We start from the raw sequence: 22721 nt of genomic DNA, 5'->3' as shown, positions 1-22721 counted from the left end.
CCATTAAAAATGAAACAACCACAACTGCTACCTGAGCTGTTAGACTACTGTTCCTTTACTTCTGAAATATTAGTTTAAAGAAAGTTGTAACCATGTTGTAAGATAGTTTAAACTTAAAATGACCAAATGATAGAAAAATGTCTTCATTTATTAACATTTGTGCAAGGGCTGAGGTCAAACATGAACTGCTGTAATTTGCTTATGAAGAACACCAGCTTCTATAAATGTGCATTGAAGAAGAATAATCATCCAGCAGCCAATCTTATATCCAGGAGTGGTACATATCTGCGTACTGTGTACTCATTTTAGAAATGAATTGAAGTCTTTCACAGATTTTTTTTTATTGCTTCAAAGACAAGTTATTTGGAGGCTAAAACAACATCATATTTTATCAACACTTAGAGAGATACCGAAACACCATTTTCCTCTGCTTTGGTTCAGTGCTTGTGAAACCACTCGTATGAGCCCCACTTGGCCTGTTAAAAAATTTGGCAAGTCCTGCTGTTTGGAGCGATCTGCTGTTTTAAAACCTGCAGATGCCCACCTGGTGTATGGGGGTGTAAAAAGAAAAAAGTAATGTCTGAGTGTCTAGAGTGAAGATATGGAAGAAAAAAAACGTCAGTGAACACAATTCATGGCTTGTGGTTTCATTGGTCTTTTTTCATGTAAATGTTTGTTTCTTTCTGGCCTTTGATTTACAGATAAAAAGAACGTGCTTCTCTTTAGAGGTAAGTGGCAGCTGTAAAGTCACACAGCCGTGAGAACTTCAGATAGAAGAGCAAGATGTTCACTTTATTCCTTCTGTTGTAGGTGCATGTGGGTGAGTGTGAGCTGTGTGTGGTTTGGATGCGCTGGTGGGTAGCGTACGCCTACCTCTTACAGACTGCACTGTCTCACTGTAGGTGTGAATTTTGTCCTTTATTTCAAGGCGTGTAAGTGTGTCTGTGAGTATGTACCTGTCGCTTTGGCTGCACAGGTGGGCCCTCTCTTCATGAGATTCAGACAGCCGTTCCATCTCACAACTGACTGTGGTCAGATTCACTGTGCACTTCATGATGTCTGGTTCAAGGTGACAAACAATGTGGTTGGATAGTGATACACTTCCAATGAAGTGAAGTTTTTTTCACCTTATTGTTGCTCTATTCCACCCTTGTCAAACAATACATGTTCTTAGGCTTGGCATGTAAAGACAAAAAATATATGAAACTTTATAAAAGTACAATTATTTTAATGGAGTATTAAGTGAGTTTTACTGTTTGTTTTCTAAGTAAATTGGCTATTACTACTTTTATTATTATCATTATTAAATCAAACATTATCATTGTTATTTTTACTTTTAACTTGCATTTTTTTAATCATAATCCTCTTACTACTTCCTACTTATTTTTATTAGTATTGTTTTTATCTTTTATACCATTCCTATATCTTTTAAGTACCTCCTCTTTCCTCTGGCCCTTGTGATTTTAGTCTGTGTTGATGGGTTCTTGTGCTGTCTGGATTGTCTTCTCCCCAATGGGTTTTATTTACCATGCTGTACATTTTAGGGTTGTACCCAAAGTTTTAATGTTTGATTTTTTAATAACTATTAAAAACAATGCAGTGAGGGACAGGCTGACCCATCTTATTGTTTATTAGGTAAGCTCAACAAGCAAGTTATTAATAGTTTGAGATAAGAATGTGATGTCCTATTGCATAAATTCCAATCAAGATACTCTTAAGTAATAGGCTTAACTACTATGACAACTATGCTATGATAACCTCTGTTGTGATTTATTTTGAGTTTTCTGCAAATGATTTGAATAAGTAGCAGTCACAAGTTCAATATTTTAGAGTTGGAGTACTTAATGAAAGTGAGAATTAAATTAGACTGGTAATTTGAAATATTTGGACCTACTGCTCTACTGTTCATTTGGAAATTGAAAGCTTTTACAATCATGTATTTGAACTACTTCCTTGAGCCGACAAGGAATAAAATGAGTAATCTGTATTAAAATTATGAGGGAGTCCTTAGAAAAATTTCTCATTTGTAAGGGGTCCCCTCCCCAAAAAACCCTGCGAACCCCTGGTTCAGCTTTTTTTTTTCCCCTTGGACTTTTCTTGTTTAAGAACTTCGTATGATGTCCCAATGTTTTGGAAAATGCTAACAAAATAAAGTTATCAATATTGCAATTACTATCTAAGGTGTCACTGCAGTTTTGTGTTCTATTTATTCAATGCATGAGATAAAAACTGCGTTTTTCAATGATTTTTATGTAGTTATGATTATTAATATTGTAGTTTGTACTTCCAGTACCAGTAATCTACAGTTGCTGGTAAATAGTGATATGTAATTATTCACAAATCATCTTAGAATTGATCCTCATCGTTTTTACTGATTAATCATCAGCTTCACCGTAGCTGAGTTTATTAAAGGGCTGCGGGGCTGTGCGGTGATGAGCAGCTATGTATATTTTGGTTACAACCACCACCCATAGCCACTACCACACACACTGGCACAACGATCTGCGACTCTGGGATTTGTAGTTTTTCCATGTGGCGACTCGACGTCAGCGGAAGTATTGTGCGCTTACGTGAGCTAGTCAGTTAGGTCACATTGGCTCTATTTTGTAAGGTTTGGAAACATGGCTACGATGGAGGCAGCTAACACGGGTATTTCATTGTTTTTCTTCTTTCACACAAGCTTGGGTTTTGAATGTGCGGTATCTGGACTGCACTACAGAGCTTTATTTGGTCACGAGCACTCAGGGAGAGACTTCTCACCCAGTGTTGATTCCTTGTGAAGCTAACGTTAGCCGGACATGTCACCTCAGGTGGCTTACCTCATATGTAAGCATACAAATCATGGAACTTATTCGTGTTCCCGTGGGTTAAACAGAGCTAAGTTAATCGCCTATTGCAGCGCATGATAAGTTGTATGTAAGTGGGGGTCATCGCTATGAAGTGAAGTAGCTAGAGCCTTAACAACCTAACATACAAAAGTGTATGGTGTAATGATAAAGCTGACAGAATTTAACGGTTCACCTGAGTATGACTTCCTTTTGTCCTGCTTCCGCAGAGGAGATTCCCCTGAGACATGTGGAGAAAGATGTCCTTATCCCAAAACTGATGAGGGAAAAAGCAAAGGAGCGCTGCGTGGAAAAAGTTGAAGGTGTGTGTTTGTATCTCGGTGGCTGATGGTATTACTCATGATTCCCTTCCTTAAGTCCATGACACGAGTTAAATGTATTAAAAAATTCCCCCCCAAAATAATAATAAAAAACAAACAAACGAACCAAAAAAAAAGCAGGCTGATTACTTTTCATATACTTTGCAAATAACATTGGTAATAATTTAGATAATAATGTTGAAAAATACGACTAGATATTAACAAATAACTTAGCTTTGAATGAGATATTTGTACCTTTACTTGCTATTTATTTCTTCCCAAAACCTTTAAGTTGTGCTTTCTGATTAAAATGAAACTCAGATTGCATAAAACATATATCCAGGCTAAATTAATGCACAACAGAATAGAATAATTTTTTTGGCAAATCAAGGGTTTTTTTATACCTTGACATCCCATATTAGTGTTCAATAATGCCCTAATTAACCAATTTTGGTTGACCTTTTAAATAGCAGATATTTTGACATGATACAAGAGTTGATGCAAAATTGTGTTCAGTTATCCTTACAATGACGACAGTCCTTCCCAAGGCTCTCCAGAGCAGTAGATAAGTATAGAGTAATTATTACTGTAATTATTACTTTATAATTATCATAAGTTATCAGCATATGTTCTTCTCTTAAGATCAATGTCAAATTGTCAAAAATACAAACCAATTGGGTGTGCCCCCTACCTGAGGACCACAACCTCTGCACATAGAATAGAAAAAAAATAGACTAGAATAGAATATTCCTTTATTGATCCCCCATAGGGGATTTTTTTTTTTTTTGCCACAGCAGCTCACGGAAAAAGTGCAAAAAATGCAACAACAATTAAAAACAGAATAATAAGAAAATAAGAATATGAAATTACTGGGGTGATGTGCAAAAAAGACAGTATTTTTTGAATGCTGGATGGTATATGGTGAGAGTTCTGGTTTGATATGATGTGTTGTAAAGTCTTATTGCAGATGGGAGGAATGACTTCAGGTAGCACTCCATCTTGCTGGGAGGGAATCTTAGTCTGCTGCTGAAGGAGCTACTTAAGTCCCCCAAAGTCTCCTAAAGTGGGTGAGAGGGATTGTCTATAATGGATGCAAGCTTTGCCTGCATTCTCCTCTCACCCACAGCCTCCAGGGAGTCTAAGGGGCAGTTCAGGACAGAACTGTCCCTCCTGACCAGTCTGTTCAGTCTCTTTCTGTCCCTCTCTGTGCTTCCCTCTCCCCAGCAGACCACTGCATAGAAAAGTGCAGAAGCCACCACAGAGTCATAAAAAGTCCTGAGCAGATTCCTGCAGCTTTGTACAGGACGTCTGTGTTGTGTGTCACATGGGATGTTCAGCCCAACTACCAGACCAAACCAGTGCCCCGGACAGTCATTATTCATAAAATAGGCTTTCCTTAAAACATGTGGTAAACATGAAAAAATATAGCTAGGTAGAACATGGGAACACATTAAATTAAAAGAAATACACCACCTTCAGCAAAGAAAAAGTGCTCTCTTGCTGTGAACTGGTCGCTGGTCACAAAGGTGTTGTGTGTGCAGTACATCACAAATGCTGAATGCTGGTGGGTCCTCCTCGGCTAGAAACACTTCCACCCCCTTTTTTCTTTTTACTTAGAGCTCAGCCGTTTCATACTTCTATTCATGAAGTGTAGCCACTATTTAAAAAGACATATTAACATGTTTGCAACATTTAAGTTTGCAGTTGTATTTTCTTTTTCTTAATTAGGGTCCTCGGCCTGAGCGGAGGACACCCTCTAGTTCACAAGTCTTTTCAAACTTAACTGTTCCTTTCAATTCTGTCTAATTATGACTTGCATCTTTCGTGTTGCTGTTGAAACACATTCTTAAAGTCTTTACTGAGGAGGAATAGGCCATTTGGTATTGCACTAGTTGCCCTCTTGACTGTGTAGAAACTGTAACTGAAGCTTTGCAAACGTGCCCTGTGAGCATAGGCCAGATGCTGACTAGCTTTTGTGGTTTCTTGTAATATGATGACAACCTGTTCAATGCAGTGTGCTGCTCACACTGAGACACTGCACAGGCAACCAGAGGTGATGGGACAGACTGTGGCTGTGTGGGTGATGGAAACCCCCCCCCTCTCACACTACTAGCTTCTTGTTCCACTCACTTTCACACCTCTATGCTCACCCTCTATCATTTTATTCTGCATGTTTATGTCTGCACTGGGCTCTTGCATGTGTGATGTGTATGATTCACTATGATTCTCCTTCGTAAAAAGAAACGCTATGAGCATGTTTTCCTGTGTTATCTTCTCTTGCATGTATGCCTCTAACACTCTTTGTATTTAGGGCTTTGTTGTTGAAAGAAAAATACAAATAACCCGTTAAAATGCTCCCAGAGCCTATCTATTTTATCAACCTGCACACTCAATAAGGGACTATGTCCTGAGACCACCTTAACTCTGAGTGAAGGAGCAGGCCAGTTGACAAAGCAACAGTTTCACTTTGTCTTTAAAGAGGGGGTGGCTGCAGAATTACAAACACTGCAGTATATCAAAAAACAAATAATTTCCATAAGTACTTATTTTTGCTTTGATATTGCTGTACTGTGTTATGCAGGTACTGAGTTATTTTTTTGTAAGTTATTTTTGGAGATTTATGCCTTTGATTGGATAGTAGTGGGAGCAGTGGATAGAGCAGGAAACAGGGTGAGAGTGGGGGGTGACATGCAGGACAGAGGCCACAGGCTGGATTCAAACCCTCATGGAGCGCCAACTACACCACTAGGCCACCTGCACTTCATTAGTTACTGAGTTCTATATTCAACTCCCTTGGTCCATGTCAAAATCCTAAAACCAAAATATTTATCAAACTTTAAAAAATGGAACATGGAAGTTATGTAGGATTGTTCAATGGCTTCAATACCTTATAATTTCAACATGAATTGCACAAATTAACTCTTACTCCAAAGGTCCGTGTTAATGACAAAGCCTTTAGCTTTTGCCTGACTACACCACCAAAAATGGTCCAAAAAGCTTTGAAGATGGCATCCTACCATTCTTTGTCTTCTTTAAAAGGCCTCCTCTGACATGAAGCTGTTCTCTTAGATTTATGGTTGTATAGCTGCAATCTGAAAGGCAACCCTCTGCAGCCTCTATTGGTGCCATGGGACAGGGATGAGGCGTTTGCTGATTAGATTAGTCGCACTGTTCTGCTTCTCTAAATTGGTTTTGCTGTTGGTTTTGCATCTGCATTCTGATGAAAGTGTCTGTGTGATAACAATACTGATGCCACTGATCAAGGTAATTAAGATATCAGTTGTTTGAAAGCAGCAGTTTTTTAATTAAGTCTGTTGGAAAGAGCTTGCTAACAAGGTGAAGACTCAAGGTCCTCAGCACCTTGTTTTCACAGAAGACCTCAAACATTTAATCAGGAAAGTACCACAAGCCAGAGCACATTGTTGAAGAGGCTGGCATAGAACCTAATATACGTTTGTCGAGCCAAAACAAATAGAATTGAGTCTTTTGTATTTGAATTGTTTCGTGTATTGTACTACTTTATACTATTTTTATGTTGAATATTCAACATCTTTAGAGCCTCACAGTCATTTGCAGAACTTTAGACTTTAGAGTTTGGTAAATTACATATTATCAAGAATTTTGTGTGACTTGTAGGCTTCTTAAAATAACATCCATCCACAGGCACTGATAACCACAGCAGTGCCTGTGCAAAGAATGATTGGCGAACCCTTTGTTTGGACACTGTTCATGCATTCTCTCTCTGGGAAACCCCCTTCAGAAGTTGATGCTCCCAAGTTATGTATCAAGTTAAGTTGTAGGTGTCATGCTGCAGCAGTGGTCTCCACCTTTAGGGGCTGTAACCTGCTGGTGACAAAAAAACCTAAGCTTGCTCTCAGTCTGTCACTTCTCCCCTGAAGGTTGTGGGTGACAGCAAGTTGTCACCTTGAAGACTGTTTTAAACTTCTGCTTCTTAGGGCCGGTGACTTGTGAGCAAGCCTTCTGTAACATCAGGAGGCTCAAACCCTACCTGACTCAACAGGCCACACAGCTTCTGGTACAGGCCCTTGTGATTTCATGCATCAACTACTGCAACTCCCTCCTAGCAGGCCTCCCTGCATGTTCATTTAAACCTCAGCAGATGATCGAGAATGCAGCAGCACGTCTGGTCTTTAACCAGCCCAAAAGCACATGTCACCCCGCTGTTAATCTCTCTTCACTGACTTCCAGTGCCAACCCAAATCCCATTCAAAGCTCTTCTCCTTGCTTACAAAACAGTGACAAGAACGGCTCCTGCCTACCTGGAGCCCCTCACCCAAGTCTGCACTCCTTCTCGCCCACTGCACTCTGCCTGTGAAAGACGCCTGGTGCTCCCAGCACAGCATGGCTCCAAATCTCTTGCCAGACTCTCCCCTGTTGTTCCCAAATGGTGTAATGAATTACCTAACTCTATACGATCCAGAGTCCCTTTCTACTTTAAGAGATGTCTGGAGATGTCAGAAAAAAGGCACTTCTTCTTGCACTTGATGGCAGCACCTGCAGCCACAAAACTTGAAGCTTCGTGGCACCAGCTAAGGTTTTCCCTTCTGTCTAAATTCTTGCTTGTGTTGTACGCCGCTTTGGACGAAAGCGTCTGATAAAATTGAATGGTAAATTGTAAGGCTAAGAATGTGAAGTGATAAAGGTGGGACAGCTTTTCACATTAGCCTTAGAATGAAACCAGTCAAACCTTGATCACAAAGGTTACACAAAATGTGCCAAAATGTAATCTTTATATTGAAAATACAGGCAAGATTCTCTCCTGCACAACTCTACAACAAATACTCTGTTAGTATTTGTTTCGGAGGCTGAATATTTAAGCCAACATGGAAAGGGGCCAACCACAGACAACCATTCCGTCACAGCTTTTGCTCAGTTCTTCATTGAACAAAGAAACATGGCTTGATAGGCTTGATAAAAGACTCGGTAACATGAACTGTGAACAATGTCCTTGTTGTGGTGGGGTGCTAAAATGAGACCCACCTTGGTTTGCTTGTGGCTACATGTTTCATGTCTGGGCTTGGACCTAAAGAATTAGTAAGGTGAGCAAGAAAGGATGTAAACAGCCTGAGCTTCTTCTTATGTGAGCCTGTTTCAGCTCTTATTTTGCCATCTCTTTTTTTCCAGCATTCAACAGCTGCTGTAAAGACTCTGGTTTCTTCATGGTGTTTAAGTGTCGAGAGGAGAACGCAGCACTAAAGGAATGCCTGACAGTACAGTGAGTATTTTACACTCCACTCCAACACTTGCACAGTGCTGAACCACGCGTTATCTCACTCATACCTGGTACATGTGCTTATCTGCACTCAGCTGCCCTGCACATACTCTTTTGCACATCAGTGAAAAAAACAAAACTTTTATGAGGCTACACCCGTTCTCTAAACTAAATACTGAATTTTCTGTCTTTCACCAGCTACAATGACCCAGCTTTCTTTGAGGAGTGTAAGCAGGAATACATCCGAGAGAAACTGGAGTTTGAGAAGACAGGTGTCCCAGCAAAGAACAGGAAACAAAAGCTGCCAACAAGCATGTAATGAACAACATGGTACCCCAAAGCAACTTCCCATTCAACGCTGGCGGGGGAGACTGTGAGGCACTGGCCAGAATCTGCACTAAGCCCACAAAAGACACCTAATGGGCTGTCACCTGGCAGGATTTATTACATACTTGTAACATGAATTAAAGTCCCAATCCTGTGCATTTTATTTAAATCTGTCAAATCTGACCCAAACTACCTTAACAAGCAAGGTGGCTCTTTATCTAAATAATGCCTTTTTTATGTTCTGTATATTTCCTATTTTCTTGAGTGAGCATAACTTGATGTCAGATATCTGCAGATGACGTGAACAGTATCTCGATGCTTTGCTTGGCTCTACAATTTAGTCATCTGCTGAGGAAACCAGAATACAAACAAGAATCAAAACAAAGGCTTGGAGATTTAAGATATTTGTACAATGTATATAACAAAGATCTGATATTAATCAAGTTATGAAGACTTCGAGATCATTTTGCAGTGTAATGTGAAAATGTAAATAAAAGCTATTCAATATCTGTGAAATTTGAATTTCTTTATTTGAAGTGGAGCTTTTCTCAAATACTCTGCTTTTTCCTTTTATCTTTTTTTTTCTCTCTTACACACCTTTTTTTTTTTTCAAATGATTGTTGTTTGCGTTTAGCCAACAGCTGACACTTTTTAAAAGTTGAGTGACTGAAAAGCATGAACCATGTACTAAAAGTCAATTTGAATTTGAAGTCAATTTAAAAAATTAGCTTATATTTTCTTTGATTAGACACATTAGATGCCTAAAAACGGTCAATTTGATTTTTATTTGCCAAATTTCGGTGTATTTTAATATCAGTTTTGGACAGAGAATGGTCAACAGATCAATCTTTTGGACAACAGTTACATTTAAAAAAATATTTCTGTTCTAGGATGGCATCCTTGTGTATAACAGCTGTAGTTCTGTTGCAAAAGATAATCTGAATATGAATTATAAAGTTAAAAATAAGGTTGTTTATTAACTGTACAGAACCTTATCTTAGATATCTAAATGAGAAAGATGAAACTCACATTCCCGTCCTTTCCTTTAGTTTAATTGATCATATTTACAAACAGTCTGAAGTGCAGTAAATCTAAAATATAATCCATATCTACTGTACATTGCATTTTGGTTTGCAAATCGTTTACAGAAGTATGAAACTACTGCTGTAAAATAACATTTCTTAGAAATTAACAAAAAGACCACAGTTTTCATGAAGCAAGACAGAATAAAATGAGAAAAAAACAAACATCTTTTCAACAACCAAACGATCTTGTGCTTTGTGCACCTATTTTTCAAGCCACTCACATTTCTTCAGGTTAAGAGACTTTTTGTCTTGCCACTGCAGACGGCTCGACTACACATCAGAAGTCTAAAGAAGTGGGCAGAAAATAAAAACATCCTATGGTTCAAAGTGCAAAACTGCATTTGGCAAAGTACTGAAGCCCACCATGTACATTTATACAGATTCAAACTGCATTCCTATTGTAATGTCTTTTCATTTTTGTACACCCGTCAGGTTTTTTTTCCGACTTAACTTACTCTTAAAAAGAGAATAAAACCTTCTCCTTTTCACACAACTCAAGTCATACTGCAGATCAAATGTAACCTACATTAGATTATCATCAGCACTGCATGAATTGAAAACACACGGTTGGTAATTCAAAATCCTCATCAAGTTGCTAACTTACTGGGGGTCACAAATGTCACAAATACAGGGAGTGTGTGAGTCCTTTAAATTCAAAGTCCTACAAAAGAATATCCAAAAATGCACAGCCTTACTTACACCATCGCATTTGCAGCAGAGAGAAGAAAACAACACAAAAACTACTGACAGCAGCTGTGAGAGGATTGAATTTGTGTGAGCAGGCAGGTTTCAGGAGGCAGTTGAATCAGTTGTGGTGCAAGTGAGTGTGTGGTGTTATTTTAGTCCACTATACATTTTCAGTTTTGGACATTTCCCACACCTTTCTGCAATGTCCTTAAAAATACTCTCACTCCAAAAAAATGATTTAATTAGAATATGAAAGTAAGCTGACAGCCTACTTCAATACTGATCTCTAAGGGATTTGATTAATTTAAAGATGTCAAAGAAATTAAATTTGTCAGACTTTTTGGTATTTGTTACATGTGGAACAAAGATCAGTGATTATCCAACAGTTACTCTATGTCTGTCTCCACTACAGTACAAAAAACAATCACATTTAGTCTTCAGACCAAAAAATCTCCTTCACATAAGCATGAGACGTTAGACTATACACCTGGAATACTTTACAGCGATCAAATGTAAAAAGGCTTGTATTGGAGGGAGTACAGTTTACAACTTATAGAATCATGTTGTGGCCCCAGTGATCACATCAGGTTTATTATTATGACGAGATACAGATACAGGCAGGCGAACGATGCCTGCACACTGATCTGCGCACACAGGCACACTGCTTGATGTGTGTATAAGGACACACAAATAAAACTGCTTGTATGCATGCTTGCACACATGTATGCATGTGCATACAAGGACACTTACACATGGACAAACTATCTATTCTGCTTAGGGTCTCATTAACTTTTCCTCTGCAAAGTCCATTTTTGATCACCGATGCGGCGTGCAGAGTCCATAAATTAATAAGTTTACAAAGTCTACCCCGAAAATGGCCTCCTCTGGCCTCAATCAGGTCCCACAACCAGCAGGAGCAGTCCATTCCAGCCCAGAGGAGTGGTCTTATCAACTTAAGGCAGGTTAGGTGGTAGCTATGTGGCAGGGTTGGAGAGTTCAATTGTTCATCCGTTGGTTTGTTTTTCCTTATTATTTAAGCATCTAGTCCCTGTCAAAGCTCCTCTCAATAGGGCTTGGTCCACTCAGCATTGGGAGGACTCCTGGGAGTGCAGTTTCCAATTGAGGAAGAGGAGTTGGAAGTGGCAGAGTGTCCCTCCCAGAACATCGCATCACTTGGTTTAGGGGGGCTTGGGAAAGACCGTGAGCTGTCATCTAGGGAGGCCTGGTTTAGAGGGGGAGGGGGCAGGACCACAGAGCAGGTGTCACTTCCGAGCAGCAGAGCCTCTCCTGAGCAGCTCTGGGAGGGCCAGGGTCCATTGTACCAGCAGTCCTCCCTCAGACTGTCAGGCAGCAGGGTGCCTGAAGGCCCACAGACAGGGGGGCAGGGGCGACCGGAGCATGAGGGGAGTGGGGGAGCACTGGGGGGGCGAGGCACTGACACCCGGGGAATTGTGTGGTGGTTGTTCTTTTCCACGTCGTCCCGACACTGAATTGGAACTGTTGAGCGAGGCAGAAAGAGAGAAGGGTGGAGTTACAGGATGAGAGAGGCGAGATCAAGGATTTAACCAGGTGATGCCAGATTGTTCTGAGGACTAATTATTAGTAGTTGAGGAATTACCAACAGTATAAATGTTTATATATTCATTGATAAGAACAAATGTTGTACAAAAGCTTGACTAATACATCTTCTGGTAGTAGCAACATTTGCGTCGCCTTTTTTTTGTTATAATAACAGGAGGGCATATTTGCACCTCTGATCCCTCCAAGATTGATAACTGATGGATAATTGACCATTTATTTTCTTTGTTGCATGTGAAAACTGGTTCATTCTTGAACTACAACAGTGCTGCCTGTAAATCCAGCTTATGGTATAAATGAAGTTTTATCTCCTACCTTGCAATAGCTGGTAAGTTTTCTTTTTGTATTTGGCACCAAGATCACACCTCTGAGCTTATTTCTTAACATATTTACTTGTGGATTAAATTCAGGGTTCTGGCGAGACTCTAAAATTCAAAGATGTTTACAATAAAGTCTTTTGATCCCTGACTACAAATTAGCCCTCCCAGGCTACAAACCTTTTCACCACGTAAAAATCACAGCCTGTGATCCAGTAAATATACAGAATAATAATTAGGTTCAGTTCACAAAAACATTATTCCACACAAATCATATCCAGCTATAACTTGGTTGTCCTAATCTCTCTCTCTCACACACACACACACAAACACACACACACACACATCAGCACTTTGCTGTCACATCATCCTGAGTGAATAATAAAGTTTAAATGAGTATCTCCTCCTCATATCATCTCTCCATCCATCCCTCCCTGATACTCTTCCATGAGGGGGTCTCCTGAGTCTGGGATTTGAATAAAAGTGATTCCAAAGGAGAACATTAGAAGAATACAGATGCACGATATGACTGAATAAATACACGTCCCCCTCTCCTCCCCCCTCGTACATTTTCTCTCCTGCTTTCCTGCTTTCTCTCCATCTCTCTCATCTAAGTTACAGGATTACCCTCTTATTCAGTGGAATAAATAGGCCAAGATTTATTTTCTTGCCATATTTCGTTCTAATTTTCACCTCCTAGTCTCTTCTTCTGACACTCGGAGGGAATCAACAACAGAGGTAATCTCCCCAAGGCTCGAATACACCATCACAGAGGGAGAGGAGAGGAGGGACAGACCATTTCATGATGTCCTTTGTCAAAGTGCTTGAGTACTTGGATAATATCCACAGTCTTATCACACCCTTATACAAATTGCAACAAGGAGCAGCAGGAGAGATCTTCTCAGGAAGTTGTTCTTCTTCAGAAAAGCCTTGCTGAAGAGAGAGGCAGCGCTGAACTACCGTTTCATTTGATGTTAGCCACAGAAAGTTACTATGCTGAGAAAAACTTAAAGTGCGATCACTAAACTAAAAATTAACTTTGAAGTTTCACTCTAAACAAAACTCATGATGGCACGCTTTTTAAAACAAGTCTCATTGGTCATGAGAAATTTACAATCTCCAAGTATTGTTCTTGGTTTAAGTTTTACTAGGTCTCCTTTTATCTAGTTGTCATATCGTTTTTCAAACTTACAATGTATTGTGACGGTTTAAACAAAGTGCTGAAGTGTAATGAGGTATGGATAGAATATATGACAAGATTCAAACAGAAGTGAAAGTAAAACAGCAGGAATGACTGAATAAGTCTTTTGGTATGCTAAAATAGTAAGGATGTTTTAAAGTGAAACTAAATTTACAGATTAAAGACTCAGACTATCAAACCTCTTTCTTTACCTTAGCGCCAAGCTTCAACAGGAAAGCTCTAATTCCCTCAAGACAAAGACTCTCATTTATCCAAAGTGTATCACCAAACTTAGATCAATGATCAGCCTAAAGTTTAACTTTACATTACATTAATGCACTATGGACTGAAGTATGATCTGGAAACACATTTTCCTACCATATTACAGTTTTTATATTGCCAGGTATTTGTGCTACATATAAAATAGCACATATCTGTTCAATTACAGGTCTGCTGTCACTCCCTTACTTATATTGATATTCTATTCAAGTGCAACACTTAGCTAACTTTTTACCTATTTTCTCTACTTCTGCTGTCATCAATTTTACACTCTAACACTAAGACAAATTTCTCGTATGTGTAAACCTGGTTGAGATTCTGATAAAAATGGGTAAGCATTTATGAGGGTAATGTTGAAAAGAAATAAACCAACCACCCAAGTCCTTGAGATAAAAAGAGAATTTGCCTTTTTAGTCTAAAAGATTTAAGAACCTGCCCCCCCCCCCCAAAAGAAAGCAAGCCTGCACTCACATTTTCTCTGTAGTCACTCACCAGGGACACCCTGTTATAGAGGAATATAAGGGATACAGGATGTTGCTGCTGAACATACTGAGAAGGTATGGAGAGGCAGAAGGGGAGTCAGTGCTGCCAGGCAATCACACAGTCATACAAACAGGGTACAGGCTGACTTATATGTATCAAATAGACACCATGAATGATACAGCTGAGCGTGGCATGTCTGCCTCACCTTGTCTGCTCTCACTGACGAGTGGCCTGAGTTTCCTGATCAGGTCAGTTTGGTGCTTCAGCTCTGAATGAAGACGTGTGACCTCACTGCACAAAGCTTCGTACGTCTGCTGCATGCTCCTCTCCCTGCAAAAGACCACAGCTTTCATTCAGACATGTTCATTAAATAAAATTCTACTTCACATGAAATTTCTTGGATTTCTGAGAAACTAATTTTTCAGAGGGATATCATCAGGTAAAGATCACACCATTCATGTTACTACATTTAAATATTACAGGAAAACTGTTCAACTTTCCGAAATTTAGAGTATTATTATAAGAAAAGTTAACAATGTCAGCAAAACAGGTCTTTGTACTATTTTTCATTTCCTAGACTCAAGCAGGAGTATTCTGCTCTAATGCTCCATCATTCATAGACATAAAATCAGCAACAAAGTCATAAATTTGGCCAAACTTTATCGTACTTAATTTAGAATTTGGCAAAAAAAAAAAAAGTTCCAGAGAGGCTTGTTAGTAGTGTAAAACTGTTTATCTGTGAAATATTGTTATTTGTTCACATATTTCATTTTGTCACTGACTGTGCTGATACAAAGCTACAGGAGAGTTTCACAGGACAAACCACATAGCAGCTTATTTCACATTATAGAGCATATTTTGGGTTTGTTTAAGGTACTTGCAATGCAGAGTCACTCAAATACAGTTAAAATTCTATTTTTTAATCTCCTAAAAAATAAAAAAGGAGCTAAACCGTTCATTAAAATAATCTGTTTCGCAATCTAACACCTTAATTTAGAACAAAAAATTGAGAACTTTTAACAAACACCTACAAGCTGTCCTTTCCACACCTTATGTGAAGATGTAAAATCTCATCAACACTTTTTTCCTTAGCTTCACACACCTGCCTCAAACAGAAACAACAAAAAACACTGAGGAAAAAAACTGCGAAGAAATACAGAAGCATTTTGTGCTGCTTAAAACTAACACCACCTTAAAACTGCTGACACGTGAAACACTTGAAATGCACCACAAATAAAGAGTTTACTCATGAGTTATAAGGAAAGTTATTAAAGGAAACAATTACTCCAAAGGGCTGAGTAAAGGTTGATTTTATCTTTCAACCTTCTAAACTGCAAAACTATCAATTATGACTGCTGGAAAATGATCATGTCAAAGTATTAGGTGGAGAAATCCTCCCAATGTGGGATATTCTGCGGAGCTGCACCCTCCTCTAGTGGCCAGACAGGAGAATTACAACCCCAGGATGTTAAACTGATACAGTAGGTGTATCAAGACACCAATCACATCAGTGCAGTATTTCAGATGCCATTTCTTTTTAAACAAAGTGCCTTCATATTACTTTCTAAGAAAAGTTTTAAGAGCATATTATGGTGTTTTAGTCAGATTAAGTTGCTTAATTTTTAAAATTCAAAATATATTTTTTCTCTGATTCTGATTATTTCCCATCTTTCAAAGTCAGGAAATATGTACTCTTACAGTTCAATCAATCAATCAACTAATCAATCGATCCATGAGGCTTTAATTGTCAAGCACTTTTTCCACAAACATAGTGCAACACAAAGGGCTGTATATTTTATGCGGCCTCTCTTCCTGGTCTTACTCAGCATTCTAGCGGCTGAATTTTAGAGCAGCAGTAAACATGGATCAAAAAAAGAACTCTCAGTGTTGGGTCACAGTGTACACCTAGAGCACTGCATTTAGGAGCTGTCTAGTAAAACATTAAATAGAGGAAAGAGAAAGAAAAAATACTAAAAGAAGGTTTGAAAAACATTAAAGTTTAGCTCTCTGCCTCAATTACTCAACAAGTATCTGACTCAAAAATCAGTAAAACCTGCATTTGGTAGAAAAAGACAAATGAACAGGAAGCTTGACTAAAGACTTCACGTCTTCATTGTGAACGGTACTAATGATGCCTTTCCTTACTGAAGTATAATCATGGCATCAAATGCAATCAACATGTTTGTTTTTTCTGCTTAGCTTAACTTAAATGTAAAGAATGTAGGGCCCTGCTGAAATTAAAGCAATTCAGAAGAACAATCATATAAAAATGTTACCTGGCTTTGTACTTTGCGTCACAGGTCTGGTCCAAGTCTGGTCCGTTAAGGCAGCGGGGTTCCTCCTAAAACAAAGTTTAGAGCAAAATAGGTTTAAGGTGGTGTCTGAAATTAATATTTATTCCAACAAAATCCATAGCTTCAACTCGCCCTTGTTTATATTTGTGTTGTCCTTCAGCACTTTTCTTTTCTACTTTTGAAGTAAAGCATTATGACCTCTGGCATTCCCTCTCAGTCCAACTTCTCTTCACTGATTTAATCCTTTGAGTCTTTTTTTGCATCTCTTCTCCTTTTTCCATCCTTCACACCTTTACTCACCCCACTTCTCCCCAGCAGTCGACTGTTTTCCAGGGTCATCCTCTCCAGCTCGTCCTGCAGCTTGTGGATCTTTTGCTCAGAGCTAACCCGGTCCACCTGCCAGTAGTCTTGAGGGCTGTTCAAACTCTTCATCACTGCAAAATAACATTCAAAAACAGTTTTATTGTTCGAGTCAATGAATGTTCAAAATAAAAACATTTCGTAACGACTGAACTAAAAAAGTAGAATTACTAACAGCCACCACATTGTTGATTTTTATTTACATCTTACAACAAAGGTAGACACTAGACAGATTAATTTTTGTACTCGCTTTATTATTTGACCCATCCTAAATCCAACTCCTTAAAGCAATGATCCCCTTAGCAAATATTATCATGTTATTATTGACAGTCAAAATAGTTTGAACTTGTGGAAATGGTATCATCATGAATAAGTGGAATAAAAAAGAAAATGACCCCTCATGAAATTTAACGAGGAAGTACTTGATAAACAAAGGAAACACTCAACAACAGGATAAGTGCTTCAAGGCTATACACAAAAGCCATGACAGATAATAACAGCTGTTTTTACATATCATAATTTTAATTTTATTGGAGTAGGTGTTATTAGCTTTTCAAAGTGTGGAAAATAAGGCACATCTTGTGTACTCCCTGTCTTTTGTCAGAGCATCAAATAAAATCTCACTGTTAGGAAATGTTCAAAGGACAGCTGGCCTGTTACTCAAAACAAAAGACAACTTTGTGTGCTCTACCTGTACCTTGGCTTGTCTCCATCTCTGTTCTCAGCTGAAGCAACTCCAACTCTTTGGCCTGGAGCTGCTCCGTCAGCAGCCTCTCGCTCTCACTCTTCTCCTTTTTCTAACAGAGGAAGATGACAGAAATCAGCATTTGTATACAAGCTTGACACTCTGATGTACTTTTTCAAAATCAATATTATGATAAGAGGTAGCCAAAAAATTACATCAAACTCCCCTGGGTTCAAATGTACACATTCACATGTTTCCAACACACTAAATCTTGTGCCAGGCTTTAGTTGATGCAAGGAAGGTTTAAATAACTTAGCACACGAACCAGTTTGTTTAGCTCCATCTGCAGATCCTCCTTCTCTATATAGATACCACGGTAGGCACTGAAGGCCTTGTTCACATACTGGGGACCCTCTGATGGAGGAGCATCGGGCCTGAAGAGCTACATGGGTGAAAGATAAAACACATAGACGTATCATTTTATCTGAGTGTCTATGATATGAAGCTACTTTCCACTCATCATGTTCCATCTTGATAAGCTGTAGAAAAAAGCCTCAGAAAATAATCCTTTCCTGTTTGAATAGCTCCCTCTGTTTTGTGCTCAATGTGTTGTTTTTTAAAAAAATCCAATTTCAGGAGCTTTTCCCCGAGAGTAGTACAGCAACACATTGTTTGGCAATGTCATGCTTTTTTAGGCATACGCTCTGTTTCAGACAGTGCAGATTTATGTCTCATTGTTTTCTTGCTTTGACTATCGACCAACAATATTAATGATGCTGGCATGCAGACTCTCCCAAAGGCAAGTATTTTGTGGAGAGCTGTTGAATTTGCTGACTCTTTCCAAACTTTCTCTGAGCACTTTTTGTTTGTTCATAATTCTAAGGTCCTGGAAATTGGAGAAAATCTATTTTTTATTGATCTCCGTTTCCAGCATACCCTCTCGAATGCTCGCTCGCTGGCTTTTTCACTCTCTGTATAAGTTTTACGTTCTTTTATTTTTTCTCCTCAAACTTTATTCTCCTTATCTTCTACTTCTCTTTTAATGTCACTCTTTTGTTTTTACATCATTACCTTGTCTTCTAGTTGCTTAACCCTCTTCCTTAGCAAGGTATTCTCTCGCTCGGTGTCTCTCAGCCTCTTCTTAATATCCTCATAGGCTGTGACCAAGGCGAAGTGGGAAGCAACAGATTCATCACCGGCACATACTGATACCGGACTCTCGCCAGCAGCGGTGTAAGCCGTCTCGTGTTTAAGAATGCAAATGTCATCATCCACTGCCAGGGGCTCCATGCCTGCAAAGGCCTGCTCTGAAGCTGAGTGAAGACCTGGGGATTACATGAAGAGTGTTTCACGTTAAAATCATAAACGTTCATTTTTGCAAGACAAAAAAAGATTGAATCTAGGGAGTTCACTTTACATCTCACAACTTAGTTTTAAAACACCTTCTATCATAATTCCTTTATCTTTTCTTGCACTGTTCTTGATAGGAAGTTTGTAAATGTTCTGTAATATGCTGGGGGATAACTTGTCACTATTGTTTCATGTGAGAGATCACTCTACAGTGAACTAATGCTACTTTGTTTTTTGATATTTTGTGTTTAATGCCTTGAAAATCACTTTCTATAAGCAAGAGATATTTTTTACAAGGAAAGAGCTTCACGGTCTGTGTTGATTTGTGATCATGTTCTCAGAAAAAATTGTGGCTTTTCCAAAAACTTATCCTGTTTGTCACAAAAAGGAGAGGCCTGAATCAAAACCCTCCAAACTTGAGAAACAGCCTTTTTTATTATTTATGTTGTAAGGCTGGCTATGAAAGGGAACTATAAATATAACAACAAGCTCCAGAAATTTTACAGAGTTGAGCAATAAACTGTCTTTTGATATTTTCTCTCCTTTTGAGGGAGCAAAGTTTAAGCTTATCCGGCCCACGAGTGTGTTTGGTTATTTGAAATCATCAGCAGATGATCTGCAGTAGATTCTAGGGGCGAGTGCAAAAAAAGCATCAAGACACATGTGAATGAACTCAGTTTTACCTTAATGAGGCAAACAAAACAATTACATTTTTTCTTTCACAAAGTAAAAAAGACTCAATCACTACTGGGAATAGGTCCTGTGGATTTTTGAAGCCATATAATGTATAATACAAAAGGGCTTAACATTTTTAAGAGAAATAGAAAATAAAAGTACTAATTAGATAAATACCTTTAGCCTGCAATAAAGTGGTGTTCGTCATCAGATAATTCCAAACCTGAGTTCATGAGATCTACATAACGAGCAGCTTTGTGGGGAGCTCTAAACAGTTCTGTCACAATTTCAGCATTTTAAAAATACAACTAAAGATAGAAATTACACGACACATTCAATAATGAGGTTGAGTTTTTGCATCAGTGGTAACATGAACCATATCATGCAAACTAACATAACTTGAAATAAACAAACAGCAAAAACACTACCCTGCTGAAGACGGGTTCAAAAGAAAATGTACTCATCCATGATTTGAAGACTCTGCAGTTGTAATTTACTGGAGCACCAAAGATGGTGCATGGGACAACTTGGAACAACTGCAGGGAAATGAAAATGAGACTTTCCCAAACAGTCATGTAGACACAAATCGTTGGAGAGTTCTTATAATTAGGTAGGTTATAATGGATGTAATAAAAATGTGTGGTTAAAATAATGACAGTAGATAGAAATAAAGATGTCCTTCGATTCTCCACTTGTACAGAGTCATCCTCACCTGTAACACACTTCAGCCTACTTCCAAGTGGTTATCAAGAAAAACACTAACCGCCGCTGATACAGCCCAAAATGTACTCCACACCCTCCATGACCCACTCTGTTACAGTAGCTCGGCAGAGACAGTGCAGCTACACTGGGGGGTGATGTCAGTGTGCAATGATGCAGCAAACACTGAGGAGCCAAGTTTTAAACACTGAGGGCCTAGGCTTACAGAAAAATAAGTTTCCGTAAACTAAGACCAACAGGCTGTTAGTTCCCTGTCATTGTTATAAACTTAGAAAAATACTTACGAAGATCCGCTAGCTGAAAAGGCGATTTCAGCAAATGACATGAAATCGAAAGTCACCCCCGGAAAGTAATCAAAACGAAAGTCAACTTGAGTCCAAAACAAGACCCGAAGAGCGACGTCATGTCTAGCTCAATGCTCCAATAACCTCACAAAAGCCAACAGCTAACAGGACAAAGCCACGATTTTAAGTTATCTATATAAATAAGCATTAGAAAGCGGTCACAATCTGCATGTAAACAATCAATGAATCTCGTTTGTATATGTTGCTAACATTAAGGTGTTAGCTTCCGTAGCTCATTTGTCACCAACAAGACACACCGGTGGGAGGTTCAAAAACAGGTCTCAGAATAGATAATGTAACTGGAAGACAGTAACCGAAACAAGCACCAAACATGTATCGATATGTGTGGTGTTTACAATGATCGATCTGTTATGGTAACTGTTAGCCAGCGCTAAGCTAACGTCTCCTGGCTATTTGTTGCTAGGTAAAGCAAAGGCAGTCGATTATTTTTACTCTCGACTTTCACTGACCGTGTTAGATGCTGTCCTCAATAAGGTGGCTGTTGGCAAAACGGTACAATCATTTATTCTGAATAGAAGAAGGCATTATGATCTGAGGAAAACAAAGAGACGAGGCTAGTCACTCGCACCGTGTCAGAACTGACAGGTGAGGAAACAAAAACTTCCGGGAGTCACTTGACTGCCAAAGTCCTTTCAAAATAAACGCACAGTATAAACGAACTGAAATAAACTTGTGACGAGAAAGCAAGTGCACTAACGAGGTAGAAACGGCACAAGCCTACATTTAGCTTAAAACGCTGGACCAAAAACTGCTGCGTCAATTACTAAACTTATTTTGACTTTTATATTACTATTTAATACAGGTTAAAATTAAAGAAAATAGTTTGCTTCCCAAATAAAATTTTCATCATACTGACCATCAGCCCATTTTCAGCTAGGTGACGCACCTACGATTTCTCATCCAACGAACAAACAGGTAAATTAACTTTCAACTGCAGTTCTTAAAATACATTGCACAAGTCTTTGGGAATTAGAAAACACACCACAGCACTTTTTCCTCTGATAGCACCGACTGTATTCATTTTGTCAATCTGGGTAAACTATGAATCTAAGCTCGCTACTTTCGGCTAGCTAGCCCGCTAGCAAATCAATTTAATCACAAAACGTTAGCATCGGTTTACTTTTATCACTTCATCTTTTCGTTTAGCTTTTGTGTTCATACTGTAACTATTAAAAATGACAAAGAACCCAAACCTTATACATACCTTCTCTTGTTCTCACAGAGAGAATAGTAAGAAGGCAACTACCCTATTATGCAGAACTTCTTTACATATATGTGGTTTAATATCTCACTTCATAAAACATTATGTAATGACTATATACTGTTTATTTTAAATGTGTGTAATTTTTATTAACTCTGCAGATTTAAAGTCAGAAGTTTAAACTTGAGAAATTATTTTGAACACATTTAATAATATAGTTAACATGCATTTACCCATTGTAACAGTTAATACCAAGAAAACCAAAGCCTTATCCAAGTCAATTGATTTTAGCCTCTAACCAAGCTAAACCCTCCTAGTGTCCGGTCTGTTCTCAGAGAACTCCTTTTCTAGACATTAGCATCACAACACTCTAACATGTGATAATATAAGGTAAATGCTTTTTCATTCAAATGCTTGCGTGAAATGTTAATAAGAGCTGAATGTGATGGTTTCATTCATTTAGGCCCCTTATTTTGTTGAAAGATAGACTTCACGTCTTTATTGTAAAGGGTACTAATGATGCCTTTCCTTACTGGAGTATAATCATGGCATCAAATGCAATCAACATATTTGTTTTTTCTGCTTAGCTTAACTGAAAGTCTGGTCTGTTAAGGCAGCGGGGTTCCTTCTTAAACAAAGTTTAGAGCAAAATAGATTTAAGGTGGTGTCTGAAATTAATATTTGTTCCAACAAAATCCATAGATATTGAATTTTGAACAGAAATGTTTGTTTTATGAAAAATAATAAATTCAATTAA

At 38.5% G+C, this 22721-nt stretch overlaps 2 protein-coding genes across 3 annotated transcripts; one reads left to right on the top strand and one right to left on the bottom strand.

Annotated features, from left to right (window-relative positions):
- The first annotated feature begins 2510 nt into the window (after nt 1–2510).
- cmc1 (C-x(9)-C motif containing 1) lies at nt 2511–9194 on the top strand. Its single transcript, XM_074682660.1, has 4 exons — nt 2511–2649; nt 3056–3148; nt 8291–8381; nt 8577–9194. Exons 1-4 carry the CDS (start codon nt 2622–2624, stop codon nt 8695–8697), a joined length of 333 nt encoding a protein of 110 aa, XP_074538761.1. The 5' UTR covers nt 2511–2621; the 3' UTR covers nt 8698–9194.
- Nucleotides 9195–9744: 550 nt separating this feature from the next.
- azi2 (5-azacytidine induced 2) lies at nt 9745–21367 on the bottom strand. 2 transcript variants are annotated; one of them, XM_074684247.1, is made up of 8 exons: nt 21213–21367; nt 18725–18978; nt 17979–18095; nt 17660–17765; nt 16909–17042; nt 16591–16655; nt 14520–14644; nt 9745–11974 (listed from the first exon to the last, which is right to left on the bottom strand). In XM_074684247.1, exons 2-8 carry the CDS (start codon nt 18941–18943, stop codon nt 11541–11543), a joined length of 1200 nt encoding a protein of 399 aa, XP_074540348.1. In that variant the 5' UTR covers nt 18944–18978; nt 21213–21367; the 3' UTR covers nt 9745–11540. The 2 variants fall into 2 exon arrangements, with proteins under 2 accessions (XP_074540348.1, XP_074540349.1); XM_074684248.1 differs by having other exon boundaries at nt 17666–17765.
- Nucleotides 21368–22721: the final 1354 nt, after the last annotated feature.

The sequence above is a fragment of the Halichoeres trimaculatus genome, unplaced genomic scaffold, assembly GCF_033239565.1.
Source record: "Halichoeres trimaculatus isolate MK-OKI-2021-1 unplaced genomic scaffold, fHalTri1.1 fHalTri1_scaffold_12, whole genome shotgun sequence".
NCBI classification, from domain to species: domain Eukaryota; kingdom Metazoa; phylum Chordata; class Actinopteri; order Labriformes; family Labridae; genus Halichoeres; species Halichoeres trimaculatus.
This window is presented reverse-complemented; position numbering and strand designations above follow the sequence as displayed.

Excerpts from the sequence above, each read along its gene's own strand:
- cmc1 (XM_074682660.1), top strand. The coding sequence starts at position 2,622 with ATGGCTACGATGGAGGCAGCTAACACGG. Across the intron at positions 2,650-3,055 it reads GATGGAGGCAGCTAACACGG|AGGAGATTCCCCTGAGACAT; the intron begins GTATTTCATTGT and ends CTGCTTCCGCAG. Across the intron at positions 8,382-8,576 it reads AAGGAATGCCTGACAGTACA|CTACAATGACCCAGCTTTCT; the intron begins GTGAGTATTTTA and ends GTCTTTCACCAG.
- azi2 (XM_074684247.1), bottom strand. The coding sequence starts at position 18,943 with ATGGAGCCCCTGGCAGTGGATGATGACATTTGCATTCTTAAACACGAG. Across the intron at positions 17,043-17,659 it reads GGAGACAAGCCAAGGTACAG|TGATGAAGAGTTTGAACAGC; the intron begins GTAGAGCACACA and ends GTTATTTTGCAG. Across the intron at positions 11,975-14,519 it reads CGTCAGTGAGAGCAGACAAG|TTCCAATTCAGTGTCGGGAC; the intron begins GTGAGGCAGACA and ends CTCGCTCAACAG.